Source organism: Sciurus vulgaris (genome assembly GCF_902686455.1).
Source record: "Sciurus vulgaris genome assembly, chromosome: 11".
NCBI classification, from domain to species: domain Eukaryota; kingdom Metazoa; phylum Chordata; class Mammalia; order Rodentia; family Sciuridae; genus Sciurus; species Sciurus vulgaris.
The window spans coordinates 125,654,034-125,673,914 of NC_136472.1; the positions used below are offsets into that span (position 1 = coordinate 125,654,034).

Consider the following 19,881-nt stretch of genomic DNA (forward strand, 5'->3'; position numbering starts at 1 on the left):
CCCAAGCCACTGTGATTACAGGCACGTGCCACCATGCCCCACCACTATTTTACTTTTAAGCAAAGCTTGTCTTGAGGTTGAATGTCACAGCTAATTAAAAAGGTATATCATGCAAACATACAAGACATGTTATGAACAAGGTTACATATATTCACACATAACACCACTCACTGGAACAGATTTGTGATTCAGTGAAAATGCAAAGAGATATATAAACACAGAGAAGATCATCATAAAAACGGTGTTCAAATACAAACACGTGTATATTATCAGAAGAGAAGGAGAAGGAATATAAATTGAACTTAATATCAATAAAGCCAGTAAAGTCATAATGAAAGTTAAAAAAAAAAAAAACTGATCCCAATTAGTGTGGTCACACTGCAGCAAAGTAACTAGAGAAAGAAAATCTTCAAGACTGTTATAACTAAGGCACCATGGTCAACATCCTGCCCCAGAAAAATATGCTTTCTTCTAAAGCTTTTCAAAGATCTTAATTTGCCCAAGATTTTAACAGACCTATGGGAATAAGAACTATGGTTAAATTTTGATTCCAGAAAAATATAAAGAAGGGTTTCAGGCAGTATCAGATTTCTCATATTTGATTTTTAAAAATTATCAAAATTTGATGTTTAGTAACATCATAACCTGAAGTTGGGCACAGGACATTCTTTACAAAACTTGTCTGGTCTTATTTTAATACAGTTAGAGGACTAAACCTAAGCAGAAGCATTTGAAAAGTACCATCAAAGTATTTGGCAATTTCATCTTTAAATAGATTAGAGAAGTATTGATCAGGTGAGCCTCACATCTTCTTGGGAGTGATTTGAGTCTCTTGATTAAATATTGCATGAAGGCAAATTTTATGATGGGGATCCTACCACAAAGTATATATATATATTTTTTTTTTTTTTTAATTTTTATTTTTTTAATTGTGTTTGGCAGTTGGGAGTAGGCTCAGTGGTAAAGCATGTGCTTGGCAGGCACAAGGCCCTAGGTTCAATCCCCAACATTCAAAAACAAATAAACAAAAACATGCTTAAAGGCACCTTGTACATTGTGAAGTATAAACAACAGAAAATAACATTTGTATACTACAGAATATTTGTGTCATATCTTTGGAAAGTTCAAGCCACTGGGGGAAAAAAATTAAAGAACTTATAATTGTATAGTTTTTACCAGTAAAAACAATGACTTCTGTTATAGACTAAGAATCAGTAGGCTATTAATAAAGGGTAATTAATAAGCTATTAGAATCTTTTGCTTATACCTTTAACTGAAATAAGCCATACATTTTCACTGAGCCATCTCTGATTAAGCTATATAGGACTAAATGTCTGATTATGGATACTCAGAAAAAGTAACAAATTCACAATCTAGTCACTGTACAACAGAATTGGCACGAGGCTAGTGCTCTACATAGTTATTACCCTAAATTTAAATTAAATGAATGATCTCTTCCTCTGCTGAGTGGGTAATGAGATCTTTGAGAACACAAATCTTATCTGAATGTTTTCTGCTTCACCAGTACCTAGCACAATGACTGGCACAGAGTAAACATCAGTAATTGCTGAATTGATTAATTAATTAATCAACAAATTTAAAACAATAATCTTCCACGTGCCTGTGCAGCTTCCACAGGATGGATGTATACCAGTGTGTGCTCAGGACCATCCACTGAAGTGTAGGAGGCACCATCTGCCGTGTACACCACCTGCTGGGGTGGACGGACCTGGTCATCGGTGTAGACAATCTGAGCCACAGTACCAGCATCCGGAACAAAGTGCACCTGGGGCAAAACACAGGCAAGTGTGTAGCAATTATTCTCGTAAAAAATTATTCTTATAAAAAAATCAATCTCACAAACATACATGGCCAACCAAGTGCATTTGCACTGCTAAAATATCCCCAATGAAAGAAGAATGAGAATCTAGGCAGTTTAATCTACTCTGAGAGACTAGGAGACATGTACAAGAACTGTGTCATAGATTTGCCACTTAATGTGAGAAAATCACTTAAATTCCTCTGCCTCAAATGTCCAACACAGATGATTCCTTTGGGGAGTCACAGGTGGTAGGGGGTTAAATGATCCTGGAATAGTGACTGCAGATTCCTGTTTGACACCACTACCAAAATACAAGACACAAATTATTCTGCAATGTGAACTTAATGGTTAATTTGAATTGTCAACTTGATTGTATTAAGAGATGTCGATGATTAAAAGGCTTCTGGGTGTGCCGATGAGGGCGTGTCTAGGAATGTCTGAAATGTGGGATAGGAAATAAAGTGGAGCCCCTCCCTAAGCATGGGCAGCACCACCCAATAGGATGGAATAAAAGTTGGAAGAACAAGGAAGCAGATGCAGATGTGAGCCTGACTCTTCTTGAATGGGTTCTGGATTGCTGCTTCGATCATCTGAGGATACTGGACTCTCGTTCCTTCACTCTTCCAAAGTGGACTTGGCCAGTGATTCTCCAGGTAGTTTCCAGAAGCCATGGTCTCAGAGTAGGATAGCATTGTTGATCCTCCTTGGACTTCCGCTTCTTGGACTACGCAGCTACTGGTTCTTCCAGCTCTCCATTCTATAAACGGCCACTGTGGACTATCCAGCTTCTGGTCATGTACGTCAATCTAATAAATCCCCTTTTTATAATCATATTTCCTATTGATTCTGTTCCTCTAGAGAACCCTGACTAATACAGTGAACAAATATGTCAAGACTTCAAAAGCCAATTGCTCTCAGCGCATCACAAAAATTCTATTTTATAACAGTTTTTTTCAGTTGACATGTTAAAATAAGGCCATATTCTTTCCTACAAGTTCTTTCACACTAAAAAAACATACTGGAGGCATATCAGGAAATTTCTGTGGAATCAATGAATGAATAACAAAACTATTCCTTGCCAGCTAGGTAAAGACACAGAAAATTCTTACAAGAACTTTTAAGGAGTTCTGGACTAAATATTTAGTTGTCACCAGGGTAAATAATATTCTCTCTTCCAAAACCTAAAGAACTAAAAGCAAAAACTAAGTTTTATAAAATACTTATAAATTCCTTGTCTGATACTATTTTAATACAGTTAAAGGACTAAACCTAAGCAGCCAGCATGAAGGACTACATTTGGAAGGGCTATAGCTTGGCATGTGGCCTAATGCCCAAGACTGGAGGTCTGGAAATACATGACTGAAGCGCACATTTAGGAGAGAGACCATTTATGTACTAATGTGGAAATCAGTGCTCAGGTTGGGATCCTTACTTTTCCACTGCCTTAGCAGTGGACATAACATTTTTGTCAGTTTTCCCCAATGAGGAATAACAGATTCCAAAACTGATATAAACTAACTTAATCTCCAGAAAGAAACCTAGAAGTCAAATGTAATTAAGCATCACAGAAATACAGCAAACTTCCACTTCTATACTAAATGATTAGTCTGGCTTCTGTGTAAATTTGATTTATCCATGAAGATAAAGTTTATACATTGGGAAAATAAGTTTCATATCATATTTGTACAGTTTCCTCTGCTATAAGACAATTTTGTGACTTCAGGTGTATAATTCAGGTGAATTCAGGTAAATAAGTCCTCTAGATTTGTTCATTAACAGAATTTTGAACTAGTTCCAGTACTTTAAAAACAAAAAAAACATTTTCCAAAAGATGAGCCATCTAAGATCTCAGCTTTTTTGCTTGGTCTTCCTCACTCAGATACTGCCAATCAGAATTTGAAGAATTAAAAAAAAAAAAAAAGGAAAGAAAAGAAAAAACCACCAGAATTTGCAGTCTGATTTTCTAGCCAAGAGCACAAATGACTAGGAAGGAAGAATATAATGGGACAAGTACGGTGGCACATGCCTGTAATGTCAGTATCTCAGGAGGCTGAGGCAGGAGGATCATGAGCTCAAAGCCAGCCTCAGCAACTTAGTGAGGCCCTAAGCAACTCAGTGAGACCCTGTCTCTAAATAAAATTGAAAAAAGGCTGCTGCCTTTCACCTACCCATTACCCACAGCCCGACGTTCACATCCTGATCGTCCGACAGCAGTCAGCAGACTGACCACAGACCGCCAGAGGTGCACCAGCTGCCTGCTGTTGCCTAGAAGTTTACTGTGACAGTACCTGCAGGTTTGGTTACACATTGCTGCCACCATTTTGAGACAACAGCCATGACTTGTAGGACCCCTGGCCGGACTGACTGAGCCCTGTCTCCAGGAACCCTCAGCCCGACTAATCACTCCCTGCCTCCAGGGCCCTCACATCGACTCACTGCTCCCCGCCACCAGGACCCCAAAACCGACTGACTGTGCCCTACCACCAGTACGCCCAGACTGACTGATTACACCCGACTCCTGGATCCCACAACCACACCAAACACACCTGACCTCCAGGACCCCTACCTGACCAACCGCACCCCACCTCCAGGACCTCCAGCCCACCACAACCACACCCTGAACTGCAGCTCCCCATTTGCCAACACATTTGGAAGCCAGAGCGGCCATCTTGAATAATCCTGAAAACTATATCTCCCATCTTTAGGTGGGGCAAATCCCATCCTGAGATACCTGCTAGAGACTGGAAGCTCATTGTCAGGTACCTTTCATACATTAAGCTACTGAAGACTGGGAGGTTTGAATATTATATGACAGTTATAGTACAGATTTTCTTTTTTCTCCTTATTGAAAAATTTTAAGTTTTTATTTCTTTACTTTTCTCACTTGCTTTTCCTTTTGTTTACCTGTTCCCTCAGAGTCTCTCTCTCCCTTTTCCCATGATAACAACTGACTTCTTTTGATTATACTCACTTGTTCTATGATCTAGATCTTCTATATATTCTTTTCTTATCCATTAACAGCTACATCCTACACCCCTCCACATCCTCTTTGTCCTCCATTAGAAACTGTAGACCTTATTGCAAATCTATTTGTTATACTGAAGATAATAATTGAACTCATTCTCTTTATTATGACAATTTTGTTTATGTCCTAAGAGGGGCTATTTGGTTTCAGGCTGCATACTGTCTGAACTAGGCACTGCTAATATTGATGTCCCACTTAAAGAAAAGGTTTTGGAAACCTATAGGGTCACTATAAGCCTATAGGGGGGAATCTGCAATACCCCAGATCTACACTGCTAGAGGGGAAGATATATGAATAACATGAAAAAACAAGGGAAGAAAATGATCCAAACAAATCTAGATTCTATATTAACAGAATCTAGTGACAGTATGATAGAAGAAATATCAGAAAAAGACTTCAGATTATACATGATTAAGATGATTCGTGAAGCAAAGGATGAGATAAGAGCGCAAATGCAGGCAATGAATGACCATACCAATAAGGAGTTGAAAGAGCAACTGCAGGAAGCAAAAGATCATTTCAACAAAGAGATAGAGATTCTCAAAATACACCAAACAGAAATCCTTGAAATGAAGGAAATAATAAACCAAATAAAAAACTCAATGGAAAGCACCACCAACAGACTAGACCACTTGGAAGACAGAACCTCAGACAATGAAGACAAAATATTTAATCTTGAAAATAAAGTTGCCCAAACAGAGAAGATGGTAAGAAATCATGAACAGAATCTCCAAGAATTATGGAACATCATGAAAAGACCAAATTTAAGAATTATCGGGATTGAGGAAGGCACAGAGAAATAAACCAAAGGAATGAACAACCTATTCAACGAAATAATATCAGAAAATTTCCCAAACCTGAAGACTGAAATGGAAAATCAAATACAGGGCTTACAGAACACCAAATGCACAAAATCACAACAGATCCACACCAAGGCACATTATAATGAAAATGCCTAACATACAAAATAAAGATAGGATTTTGAAGGCTGGGAGAGAAAAGCATCAGATTACCTATAGGGGGAAACCAATACAGATAGCAGCAGACTTCTCAGCCGAGACTCTAAAAACTAGAAGGGCCTGAAACAACATATTTCAAGCTCTGAAAGAACATGGTTGCCAACCAATAATCCTATACCCGGCAAAACTAACTTTCAGATTTGAAGATGAAATAAAATCCTTCCATGATAAACAAAAGTTAAAAGAATTTACAAATAGAAAGCCTGCACTACAGAGTGTTCCCAAGAAAATATCCCATGAGGAAGAAATGAAAAACAACTATGTAGGTCAGCAAAGGGAGGAACTACCTTAAAGGAAAATGCATTCAAAGGAGAAACCAAGCCAACTTAAAAACCAAAAATAATCCCAAATGACTGGGAATACAAATCATATCTCAATAATAATCCTGAACGTTAATGGCCTAAACTCATCAATCAAAAGACACAGACTGGCAGAATGGATTAAAAACAAAGACCCAACAATATGCTGCCTTCAAGAGACTCATCACATAGAAAAGACATCCACAGACTAAAGATGAAAGGATAGGAAAAAACCTACCACACACACGGACTCAGTAAAAAAGCGGGGGTTTCCATCCTTATATCAGATAAAGTGGACTTCAAGCCAAAGTTAGTCAGAAGGGATAAAGAAGGACATTTCATACTGCTTAAGGGAATCATAAATCAGGAAGGCATAACAATCATAAATATTTACACCCCAAACAACAAAGCATCCATGTACATCAAACAAATCCTTCTCAATTCCAGGAATCAAGCAGACCACAACACAATAATTCTGAGTGACACTAACACACCACTGTCACCACTGGATAGACCCTCCAAATAAAAACTAAACAAAGAAACCATAGAACTCAATAACACAATCAATAACTTAGACTTAACAGACATATATAAAATATTCCATCCATCAACAAGCGAATTCACTTTCTTCTCAGCAGCACATGGAATCTTCTCAAAAACAGACCATATGTAATGCCCCAAAACAGCCCTTAGGAAAGGCAAAAAAATAGAGATACTGCCTTGTGTTCTATCAGATCATAATGAAATTAGAAATCAATGACAAAATAAAAAACAGAAATTACTCCAACACCTGGAGACTAAATAATATGCCATTGAATGAAGCACAGAAAACAGAAAATATCAGGGAGGAAATTTTAAAAATTCTTAGAAGTAAACAAGAACAATAATAAAACATATCAAAATCTCTGTGACACTATGAGAGCGGTATTAAGAGGAAAATTCATTGCATGGAGGGCATTCAAGAAAAGAATAAAATGTCAACAACTAAATGACCTAACATTACAGCTCAAAGCCCTAGAAAAAGAAGAACAGATCAACACCAAATAGTAGAAGACAGGAAATAATTAAAATCAGAGCTGAAATCAATGAACTTGAAACAAAAGAAACAATTCAAAAAATTGACAAAACAAAAAGTTGGGTCTTTGAAAAAAGTAAACAAAATAGACAAACCCTTAGCCACACTAACAAAGAGAAGGAGAGAGAAAACTCAAAATACTAAAATTTGTGATGAAAAAGGAAATAGCATTACAGACACCACTGAAATACATAACATAATGAGAAGCTACTTTGAAAATCTGTATTCCAACAAAATAGAAAATTACGAAGACATCCACAAATTTCCAGAGACATATGATCCTCCCAAACTGAACCAGGGTGACATACACAATTTAAACAGATCAATATCAAGCAATGAAATAGAAGAAGCCAACCCTACCATCCAAGAAAAACCCAGAACCAGACAGATTCTCAGTCAAGTTCTACAAGACCTTCAAAGAAGAACTCATTCCAATCCTTCTCAAAGTATTGCAGGAAATAGAAAAGGAGAGTACCCTACCGAACTCATTCTATGAAGCTAATATCACCCTCATTCCCAAACCAGGCACATCAAGGAAAGAAAATTTTAGACCAATATCCTTGATGAATATAGACGCAAAGACCCTTAACAAAGTACTGGCAAACCCTATCCAAAAACATATTAAGAAGTTAGTGCACCATGATCAAGTGGGGTTCATCCTGGGAATGCAAGGTTGGTTCAACATCCATAATCAATAAATGTAATCCATCATATGTCAACAGACTTAAGTATAAGAATCATATGGTTATTTCAATTGACAGAGAAAAAGCATTTGACAATTACAGCACCCCTTCATGCTCAAAACACTAGAAAAAATAGGGATAGTAGGAACATACCTGAACATTGTAAAGGCTATTTATGCTAAGCCCATGGCCAACAGCATTCTTAATGGAGAAAAACTGAAACCATTCCCTTTAAAAATGGGAACAAGACAGGGATGCCCTCTTTCACCACTTCTATTCAACATCGTACTTGAAATACTAGCCAGAGCAATTAGACAGACTAATGAAATTGAAGGGATATGAATAGGAAAAGAGGAACTTAAGCTGTCACTATTTGCTGATGACATGATTCTATATTTAGAGGATCCAAAAAACTCTTCCAGAAAACTTCTAGACCTCATCAATGAATTCAGCAAAATAGTAGGTTATAAAATCAACAAACATAAATCTAAAGCATTTTTATACATAAGTAATGAACCATCTGAAAGGGAAATGAGGAAAACAACTCCATTCACAATAGCCTCAAAAAAAAAAAAACTTGAGAATCGATCTAACCAAAGAGGTGAAAGACCTCTACAATGAGAACTACAGAACACTAAAGAAAGAAATTAAAGAAAATCTTAGAAGATGGAAAGATCTCCCATGTTCTTGGACAGGCAGAATTAATATTATCAAAATGGCCATAATTCCAAAGGTGCTATACAGATTTAATGCAATTCCAATTAAAATCCCTATGACATTTCTCATAGAAACAGAAAAAGCAATCATGAAATTCATCTGGAAGAACAAAAGACACAGAATAGTCAAAGCAATCCTGGGCAGGAAGAGTGATGCAGGAGGTATCATTATACCAGACCTTAAACTCCACTATAGAGCAATAGTAACAAAAACGGCATGGTACTGGCACCAAAATAGACAGGTAGATCAATGGTACAGGATAGAAGACACAGAGACATACCCACATTAAATACAGTTGTCTCATACTAGACAAAGGTGCGAAAAATTTACAATGGAGAAAAGATAGCCTCTTCAAAAAATGGTGCTTGGAAAACTGGAAATCTATATGTGGTAAAATGAAATTAAACCCTATCTCTCACCCTATAGAAAACTCAACTCAAAATGGATCAAGGATCTAGGAATTTAGACCTGAGACACTTCACCAAATAGAAGAAAAATAGGCCCTGGATTTCCATCACGTTGGCTTAGGACCAGACTTCCTTAACAAGATGCCCATAGAGCAAGAAATAAAAGCAAGAATCAATAAATGGGATAGATTCAAACTAAAAAGTTTTTTCTCAGCACAGGAAACAATTGATATTGTGAAAAGAGAGCCTACAGAGTAGGAGAAAATCTTTTCCACACACACTTCAGACAGAGCACTCAACTCCAAAGTTTATAAAGAACTTAAAAAACTTTAAACCCAAAATACAAAGAACCCAATCAATAAGTGGGCTAAGGAAATGGGCAGACACTTCGCAGAAGAAGATATACAGGTGATTGACAAATATATGAAAAAGTGCTCATCATCCCTAGTAATTAGAGAAAAGCAAATTAAAACTGCCCTAAGATTTCATCTCACTCCAATTAGAATGGCTATTATCAAGAACACAAGCAATAATAAGTGTTGGCGTGGATGTGGGGAAAAAGGCACACTTGTACATTGCTGGTGGAGCTGCAAATTGCTATAGCCACTCTGGAAAGCAGTATGGAGATTCCTCAGAAAACTTGGAATGGACCCACCAATTGACCCAGCTATCCCACTCCTCAGTTTATACCCAAAGGACTTAAAATCAGCATACTACAGTAACACAGCCACATCAATGTTTATAGCAGCTCAATTCACAATAGCTAGATTGTGGAACCAACCTAGATGCCCTTGATGCCCTTCAATTGACGAATGGATAAAGAAACTGTGGTATATATACACAATGGAATATTACTCAGCCATAAAGAAGAATAAAATTATGGCAAATTGCTGGTAAATGGATGAAGTTGGAAAATATCATGCTAAGTGTAATAGGCCAAGCCCAAAAAAGCCAAAGGCCGAATGTTTTCTCTAATAAGTGCATGACAATATATAATGAGTGGGGAGGTGATGGGGGAAAAAGAATGAAGGAACTTTGGATGGTGTAGAGGAAAATGGGGTGGGAGGGGGTGGGGATGGAAAAACAGTAGAATGAAACAGACAGTATTACCCTATATATATATGTATGGTTACATGAATGGTGTGAATCTACATAGTGTACAACCATAGAAATGAAAAGTTTTTCCCCACTGGTGTACAATGAATTGAAATGTGTCTGTAAAAATAAATAATATTTTAATTTTTTAAAAAATTGAAAAAATGCTGGGGATGTGGCTCAGTGGTTACATGCCCCGAGTTCAATCCCCAATACAAAAAAAAAAGAAAAAAAGAGACAGAATATAATAGAGGTTCCTGGCCTTAGCTTTTACATGATTATCCAGAGATGGGGCCTCTGGTCATATACCACATCACAAGCATATTCTCCTTTGTTTTGCTTTTTGATAAGCAAAATATATCAAAACACTATGAAATTGTCCCTTTTGTTTTTGGTCCTGGGGATTGAACCCAGGAGTGCTTTAACCTGAGCTATGAGCTACATACCCAGTCCTTTTTCTTTTTCATTTTTAGACAGGTTCTTGCTAAGTTGCTGAGGCTGGACTCAATCGAACTTGTGATTTTCCTGCCTCAGCCTCCCAAGTATTGGGACTAAAGATATGTGCCACTACACAACTGCATTTTTAAAAATTTTCAGACTGAAACTTTTCAATCATACCAGATGATCAGTTTTACATTTTATAATAAATATGATATTACTTAAATTAAATAAGCCTTGCCTATTTGAATGTTTCAATGTTTACTTCCTGATTTTTATGATAGTACTGTGGTTATGTGATTGAATAAATATTTGAATAAAAATTTCACATTTATCCCAATGTATAAAAATTAAGTTTTAAAAAATAACAGAATGAATCAAACATCATTACTCTATATAAATGTATGAATATGCAAATGGCATGCTGTTACTCCATGTACAAACAGAAACAACATGTATCCCATTTGTTTACAATAAAAAAATAAATTTAAAAAAAAATTAAGTTTTATACTTTGGTCACATATAAAACATGGCTCCCTAGGACCCATTCTAAAATTCAAATCCTCACCCAAAAATGTGGACATTTGCCTGTACCATGAAAAGTCAAAAGAATATGCAGGTGAAGCCAGGGAGTCAATGGCATGAGCCTACAGTCCCAGACACTCAGGAGGCTAAGGCAAGAAGATTGCTTGAACTCAGGATGAACGTATGAGCAACGTATGAATCCCCTTTGCAAAGAAAAAGAACATGAAGCTGGTTCCAAAATAAATATAAGAAAGGCTGGAGATGTAGCACAGTGGAAGAGTACTCTTCGGGGTTCAATCCCCAGTACTGAAAAAAAAAAACTAAAAGAAAAAGCCGGAGATTATCAATGACAACAGCATTTGAATAAATGACTGACTAAAATTTGTGACTCATAATGGGATAATTTGCACTTAGAAATTTACATTTTAAATTAAAAAGGACACTCACTTTATAAACATACATTGTACCTTACTTATAACTCTCAAAGAATCAAAACCCTATACTGTATGACATTAATAGAAACAACACTTTGAGGCTTTCAACACCAAACACAAAAAATAAAGTAGGATATAAAAACTGAAACCAAGAAGAAGGCAGAGAAACCTGGAGTGTGTGTTGCGGGTGCTCTTCTAACTCACAGTGAACCATGGCAAGGCAGCATTCAGAGTACTGAGACATTCCCTTATCCTTATGCACAAGTTCTTCCTGTCAACTCCCTTCCAACTGCTTATTACTATAAAGTAGCTATTATTTCTTTAGCTGTCAGTAAACTGAACCCAGCAAAAACACAGAAATTCAGTGTGGAGATTCCCAAGAAAACTTGGAATGGACCCACCATTTGACCCAGCTATCCCACTCCTCAGTTTATACCCAAAGGACTTAAAATCAGCATACTACAGTGACACAGCCACATCAATGATTATAGCAGCTCAATTCACAATAAATAGATTGTGGAACCAACCTAGACGCCCTTTAATAGATGAATGGATAAAGAAAATATGGTACATATACACAATGGAATATTACTCACCCTTAAAGAAGAATGAAATTATGGCATTTGTAGGTGAATGGATGGAATATCATGCTAAGTGAAATAAGTCACTAAAGGCCGAATGTTTCCTCTGATAAGTGGATGCTGATCCATAGTTTGGGGGGGGGGGTGTAGGCAGGGAAGAATGAAGGAACTTTGGGAGGGGAGAGGTGGGGCAGTGGGGATGAGAAGGATGGTACACTGAGAGAAAAGAAACCAAACAAACAAACACTAATATCAATAGCCAGCTAGAGAACACCCTTCACCTGTGCAGCATTCTGTTCATGCTCTGCAGAAGTTGGCCACACATGTGAGCTTTCATCTTTGGAATCCATATTTTCCTTCTGGACAAGTCTGGGCCACCTACAGCAGCACAGGGCAGAGGACGGTCATCTGTCCAGCAAGTACGTGTTCACGAAGGACAGAAAGTTCTCTCTGCAACTAGTCTGAGAAGAGAAAGAAAAGGAACCAAAATTTTAAGTTGATGAATGCATTTTAATAAATTGTAGTTTTACCAACAGGGGGATGGGGGAAAGCTTTGTTACAAGGCAACACACCTGAGCTAAAAGGTAAGAATGGAATTATTTAGAATGATAATATAATGCATTGTGTGTTTGGTGTGTTCTAGGCACTTGTTGGGGGGCAGTGCAAATGTGTGTACACTGTATATATACTGTAACCCTCATTAAAAATGCTGAAGGTAATTTTAGTTCTCTTGAGAACAGTTTTCCAGATGTTAAACAGGCAAGTGATAAGTTCATACCCTAATCTGATCACTGTGTTGCCCAAGCTTTTTTATGGCAGACACTACCTACCTAAACCATCTCTACTAAAAATGAATAGAAGAAAAGTAAAAGTCACAAAACAAGGGGGGAAATGGCAGGTATAGGGAACTAGATTTCCTGGGCCACAATTTGGTGAGTGAAAATATAAATTTGTTTCCCATTTGGTCAGTATAGGAGTGATCAATGACCAAATCAAGTTTTACTTAGCATCAATATGCATAAAATCCACATCTTATTCCTTTCCAAAATAGACTTTTAAAGCAATAATCTTCCTATTTGAAAAATAATACATTGACATTTTAGACATCAGATGAGAAATGCTGTGTTAACAGGGCAGCAGCCAACATGATACACTTCTTCCCAATCTCCTAGTAAAGTAGCAGACGTAGACAGGAAAAGGTAAGATGATCAGAACACCAATAAAATCAGGTAAAAAAGATCATGAGCCAACAGCCAGCCAGAATGTTCTCCATTATTAACCGAAATACACTGAGAAGCACACATTTAGACCACACATCCTCTAATCTCTGAACCAGAATAAATCCCCAAAAATGAAAGATACTAGAAAACCCTATGTCTGTGCCTGGCTCTGGAATAGAAACTGTTGTGTCCAAACTGCAAGGAAACCATCTTCTGAGTACCTCAGGAGCCTGTTCCTGCCATCCTCATCCCTCCTACACCATCCCCCACACTTGTTCACCTGCCATATAGCTTATTCTTCCTTTCCTCATTCAAAAGGTACTTAACGCCCTTGTCAACAACTGAATGTATAAACAAAGGGGCACGAAGGAACTTTCTGAACAAATGGCAATATCTTTTATCTTGAATCTGGATTGAAGTGATGGTTACATAGAGAATTTTATGTATCAAAAGTCATCAATTAGGCCAGGTGTGATGGAGTACATCTGTAATCCCAGTGGTTAGAGAGGCTGAGGCAGGAGGACCAGGGAGTACAAGGTCAGCCTCAATAATTTAGCGAGACCCTAAGCAACTCAGCAAGACTCTGTCTCTAAAAAAATATAAAAACGGGCTAGGGAAGTGGCTCAGTGATTAAGCCCCTCTGCATTCAATCCCAGGTACCAAAAAAAAAAAAAGTCATCAACTAGTTGACTTCAGTAGTGCATACCTAGAATTCCAGCTACTCAGAAGCCTGAGGCAGGAGGATTACAAATTTAAGGCCAGCCTGGGCAACTTAGTGAGATTCTGTCTCAAAATAAAAATAAAAAGGGCTGGGAATGTAGCTCAGTTGCAGGGAACAAATCTAGCATGTATGAGGCCCTGGGTTTAATCCCCAGTACTAAGAAAAAAGAAAGGAAAAAAAAAACAAAAACTCATTAACCTCTTCAATCAAAATATGTGAATTTTATCATGTATAAATTATACCCTAATAAAGTTGATTTTTAGTAAAATGCCTCCTTTAGATAGTGGCACTATTTAAAATGTACGTAAAAAGATCTTCAGGATGAATTGCATATGGTATGTAAATTAGACCTCAACAAAGTTGTTATTTAAAAAAAAAAAAAAAATTAAGAAGCCTAGGGAAAAATGTCACCAGTAATATAAATATCTATAAAAATAATAGTAATAAATAGTAAAATAAATACCAATAAAAAGAGCCAGGCATGGTGTTGCACACCTGAAATCCCAGCTACATGGGAGGCTGAGGCAAGAGGATCCTGAGTTCAAGGGTGGAATATTGTTCAGTGATGGGGTGTCTGCAAGTGCAAGACCCTAGATTTAAACCCAGTACTATGAAAGGAAAAAAAAAAAATTTTTTTTAAATAATTTCAGACCGAAAAGTTACAAAAATAGTACAAAGAATTACTGTATTTTTCAAATGCTAAAATTTTACCATATTTGCTTTATTATTATTCTCTTTTTTCCCATATGAACCACTTGAGAGTAAATCACAGACCCAATGCCCTTGTACTCTTAAATTCTTAAGTGCCTAATTCCTAAAAACAAAAATATTTTCTTATAACCACAGTAGTATTACCAAAACCCAGAAGTTAACATTGAATTGGATCATCTCAATTATCCAATTTATAGACCTTATTCAAATATGGCCAATTGTCTGATTAATGTCCTTTATAGTCAAAGAAACATTTTTCCTTCTGGCCCTAATCCAATCTGGCATCTCACACAGTGTATTCAATTGTCATGTTCCTTCAGTCTTCTTCAATCCAATAGATTTCTGCTCTCTTAAGTCATCTGTGACCTTGACATTTTTGAAATGCACAAGCCATTTATCTTTCAGAATGTTCTTCAATTTCAGTTTGTCTGATGTTTCTTCATGGTTAGATTTAGGATGCATATTTTTAGCAGGAATATCACAAAAGAGAAGAGTCCTTCCAATAAGGGAATTTGAGATTTTCTCTTTTTTTCAACTTGGTTCCTTGATTGCACAAACACTTGAGTGCACACTATGCTAGGCACAAAGTAGCTGTGGGGATCAGGCAGGCATAGCCTACGACTTCACATGACACAAAGCCCAGAGAGTCTTCCTGCCTTCATTTTCTCAGTCACAAACAGAAACACACTATTAGGGCTGCAGTGTAGCTCAGTAGGAGGTCCTGGGTTCAATCCCCAACACCAAAAGAAAGAAACATAACTATGATTCCTTACCAAGTCCCTTTTCTTTAACACCTTGTTTGTTCCATATAACATCATACTTTTTATATTGCTGCACATCTCTATACAATGTCCTTATTATTTATTATAGCTGCACAATTTCATTGTATAAATATATCATAATTTCTTTAACCAATCTTGCACTGAAAAACATTTAGGTTATTTCTAATTTCTTACTATTACCTGCAATACCATGATGAATAACTTTTGACATACATTGTTTTACAAGTGCTAGTACCTTGTATTGCATGTGCTAGTATACTGTATCCTTTTGGAAACTTTTTTTTTTTTTTTGGTACTGGTGATCCCAGGGGTGCTTTACCACTGAGCTACTCCCCCAGCCCCTTTTATTTTTTGAGACAGGGTCTCACTAAGTTGCTTAGGGCCTCCCTAAATTGCTCAGACTGTCTTTAAACTTATGATCCCCCTGTCTCAGCCTCCTGAGTTGTGGGATTATAGGCATGGGCCACCATGATCATCTCCTTTTGGAATCTCTGAGGGTAGATACTGAAGCAGTTAAAGTTGTTCTATGAAAATGAAGTCATTATTAGTTTCTCAACACACACATTGGTGCTATTCTATGAATAGTGCTTGAGACCACCCGAGACACAGACCAAGTACACTGAAGCATGTAGGGGCAACAGACAGAAGAACAGGCAGAGGGAGGAAGGACAGGAGCTCGGAATCTGGATATGGGTAGCTACTCTGAGGCTTAACTGACCTTGGGGTAGATCACATAAGTCTTCTAAATTTCTCTTCCTTCCCTGTAAAACAAGGGTCATAAGATTATTAAGAGAATGACATAAAATAATGAACACAAGTGCATATAGCACACTGCTTACTATATAGTAATCAGAATGAAATTATGGCCTTTGCTGGTAAAGGGATGGAGTTAGAGAATATCATGCTAAGAGAAATAAGCCAAACCCAAAAAACCAAAGGCTGAATGTTTTCTTTGATATGCAGATGCTAATTCACAATAAGGGGGTGAGGGCCTAGGGAAGAACAGAATTACATCATATTGGGTAGAGAGGAGTGGAAGGAGGGGAGGGGATATGGGCATAGGAAGGATATTAGAGTGAAACAGACATTATTATTACCTCATGTACATATACTGCATGACCAATGTGATCCTACAATATGTACAATCAGAAAAATGAGAAATTACACTCCATTTATGTATGATTTATCAAAATGTATAAATACATTCTACTGGCATGTACAACTAATTAGAACAAATGAAAAAATTAAAAAAAAAAAGTTAACCAATCAGCCAGGGCATAGTGGTGCATGCCTGTAATCCCAGCAGCTCAGGAGGATGGCAAATTCAAAATCAGCCTCAGCAAAAGCGAGGCGCTAAACAACTCAGTAAGACTCTGTCTCTAAATAAAATACAAAATAGGGTTAGGGATGTGGCTCAGTGGTTTAGTGCTCCTGAGTTCAATTCCCAGTGCCAAAAAAAATTTTTAAGTTATCCAATCATGTTGCATTTTCCTATCTACTTGTCAGCCTCCTCTTCATTCCTCAAGGTCAAGGAGTATGTTTTGTTAACTCCTGGCTTGTGGCAGACCTAGATGATTTCACTGAGTGGTTTAAAGATACCATAATGTACAGTGGGGACAGGAAAGGCTACCTACTCCAAATAGGGGTGGTCAGGGATGACTTCTTGGAAAAGATGAAATTTGATAGATGAACAGGAGGAAGAGAGCAGGAGTAAGAAGGGACAGGACAACTATTCCAGACTGAAGGATCTCTTCTGATCTTACCAGTATTCAGAAATGATGCATGACAAAACACTGGTAAACTGGCGGATGATGAAGTGGGCAGAAGGGAATAACTACTTAGCAGATAGGAGAAAACAAAATGGGGGGGAGTTAATCTGTTACCAGGAAAACATACCAGTAAAATTTAACAATAAGGATATGAATTACTGTCTGTAATGGCAGCTCTCAATAAATTTAAAATCCTCTAGCAAATAAAGCCCAATGTGATGTAAAATACACATATGTTTTTGTCCCCTTTACCCAGTATACAAGTCCTAAAATTCCTGGATCTTTAAAGGGTAAGTGTCTTTTGACATGACATGATCAATGGCTTAGGATGGGAACTGGTCACCAGAAAGACCGAGGCAGAATTAGAGGGTTAGGACTTTCAGCCTGGATCTCCAATCTGGGGTTATATATGGAGCAGACAGGAGGAATAGAGGGGAGGGGGGCTGAAAAGGTTAACCCAATCACCAAAGGCCAGTAATTTAATCAAATATGCCATGCAAAAAACCCTAAAGGACAGAGTTTTGCAAAATTCCAGATAGCTAAGCACATGGAGGTTCCTGGAAGGTGGAACACCCAGAAAGTGCCCATCTCCCCTACCCTACCCTATGCATCTTTTCATTTGGAATTAATATCTTTTGTAATAGCCTTTGTGATGTGCTAGTAAATAAATATTTCCCTGAGTTCTGTGAACCACTCTAATAAATTAATCAAATCTGAGAAGGGGGATGGGAATCCAGATTTATGCAGGTCAGTCAGAAGCATAGGTAAAACAACCTGGGGCTTATGATTGGCCTCTGAAACAGGGGTAGTCATGGGGGCTGAGTCTTAAACCTGCAGGACATGAGCTATCTCCAGACAGATATGGTCACAGCTGAAATGGATTAGAGGACACACAGCTGGTGCAGAATTGATTGCTTGCTGGATGGAGGTGGGGGGTGCGCCCACACATTTGGTCACAGAAGTTTTCTGTGCTGATTGTTGAGTGAGAGTATAGGAGGAAAGTGAGTTTCTTTCTTTTTCTATTTTCCCAAGATGGTGAAAACACTCTAATTCAAAAAATGTCTGGACTGGGGTGTCACTCAGTGGCAGCATGCTTGTCTAGCATGCATGATGTCCTGGGTCCCATCCCCAGTGCACAATAAAAAAATGTCTGGGATCCAAAGTATTGACACCAGATATCCAGTTAGTAGTTCTTGTTCTTTAAGATATGACTATAAAGGGGATGGGGACATAGCTCAGTTGGTAGAGTGCTTGCCTAGTATGCTCAAGACCCTGAGTTCAATCCCCAGCACCACAAAAACAAAACAAAACAAAAAAAAAAGAAGATATGGCTATAAGACGCATGAAGTTTCTATAACTACTAAACTACTTGAAACATCAGTATAATATTCTGTCATTCTTTATTATTTAATACATTGTTCAGGAAAACTGAACTCTAGGCATGATTCGCTACCAAGCAAATCACCTTAAATCCTCTGGACATTTGCAAAATGAGAGCATAAAAATGGTTTCTAAAGTCTATTAGGGTCTGGGGAAGTAGTTCAGTGGTAGAGCACTTGCCTAGCATTTATGAGTCCCTGGGTTCAACTCCCAGTACCACGAAAAAATATATATAAAAAAAAAAAAAACTGGTCTATCACATTTCACATTAGCCAAATCTCAGACTCAACATCATCATATGTAAAATAGAGATAATAATTACTTCCTAAAATTATTGCGAGGGCTAAATTATATTTTTGACAATTCTGGGCACAGGTCTAGCCCATCATGGATGCTCAAATGTATCAATTTTCAAAATTTGTAGACAAATATGCAGTGCTTCTGCATTTTCAAAACAGAGTCTTTCAAAAAACAATTATTAGTCCATCCCTCTGCAAAAATTTCTTTTGTAATAAGAGTCTATACATAAGACTTGTCATGCTCATTTTCCTTTTCTATGTATTTATTTACTTTTAATATTTTATTTATTTATTTATTTTTGCAGGGCTGGGTATTGAACCCAGGGCCTCAGGCATACAAGGTAAGTGCTCTACCACTAAACCCATATTTATTTTCTTTTTAGCTGTGAAATTTATAGAGCCTGTTGATGATTTATAGGAAACAGGAAGAACTCCTAGAGACATGTTAGTGCTGTCCAGCAGGCAGGTGCTGATGGGCATGGACTTCTCTCTACTCCTCCACTTTATTTATCTGCTATAGATCTGACAGGAGAACCACCTACACCTTATCTAAAAGATAGCATCCCTTTTCTCTCCTCTCCCATTGTCCAAAAAGAGATACTTCAACCAGATGTGGTGGCACATGCCTGTAATCCCAGGAGCTCAGGAGGTTGAGGCAGGAGGATCACAAGTTCAAAGTTAGCCTCAGCAACATAGCGAGGCCTTAAGCAACTTAGTAAGGTCCTATCTCAAATACATAAATAAATAAAAGGACTGGAAATGTTGCTCAGTGGTTAGGAACCCCTAGGTTCAAAACCCAGTACAAAAAAAAAAAAAGGAGTTAGAGGCTTCATTCCCAGGAAGAGGACAAGTTTGCATTTCTACCTCCTAATGATCAAC

General features: G+C 37.5%; 1 protein-coding gene across 3 annotated transcripts in view; it reads right to left on the reverse strand.

Moving 5' to 3' along the window:
* PRDM10 (PR/SET domain 10) overlaps positions 1 to 19,881 on the reverse strand; it is a 100,146-nt gene that overhangs the window by 57,285 nt on the left and 22,980 nt on the right. For 2 of the 3 annotated variants that reach the window (XM_079104125.1, XM_079104123.1), the window contains exons 2-4: positions 16,273 to 16,315; positions 12,402 to 12,581; positions 1,622 to 1,786 (exon numbers count right to left, since the gene is read on the reverse strand). In XM_079104125.1, the coding sequence (XP_078960251.1) occupies positions 1,622 to 1,786; positions 12,402 to 12,470 (234 nt within the window). In that variant the 5' untranslated portion in view covers positions 12,471 to 12,581; positions 16,273 to 16,315. The remainder of the gene's footprint in view (positions 1 to 1,621; positions 1,787 to 12,401; positions 12,582 to 16,272; positions 16,316 to 19,881) is intronic. The other variant, XM_079104124.1, reaches the window with a different exon arrangement.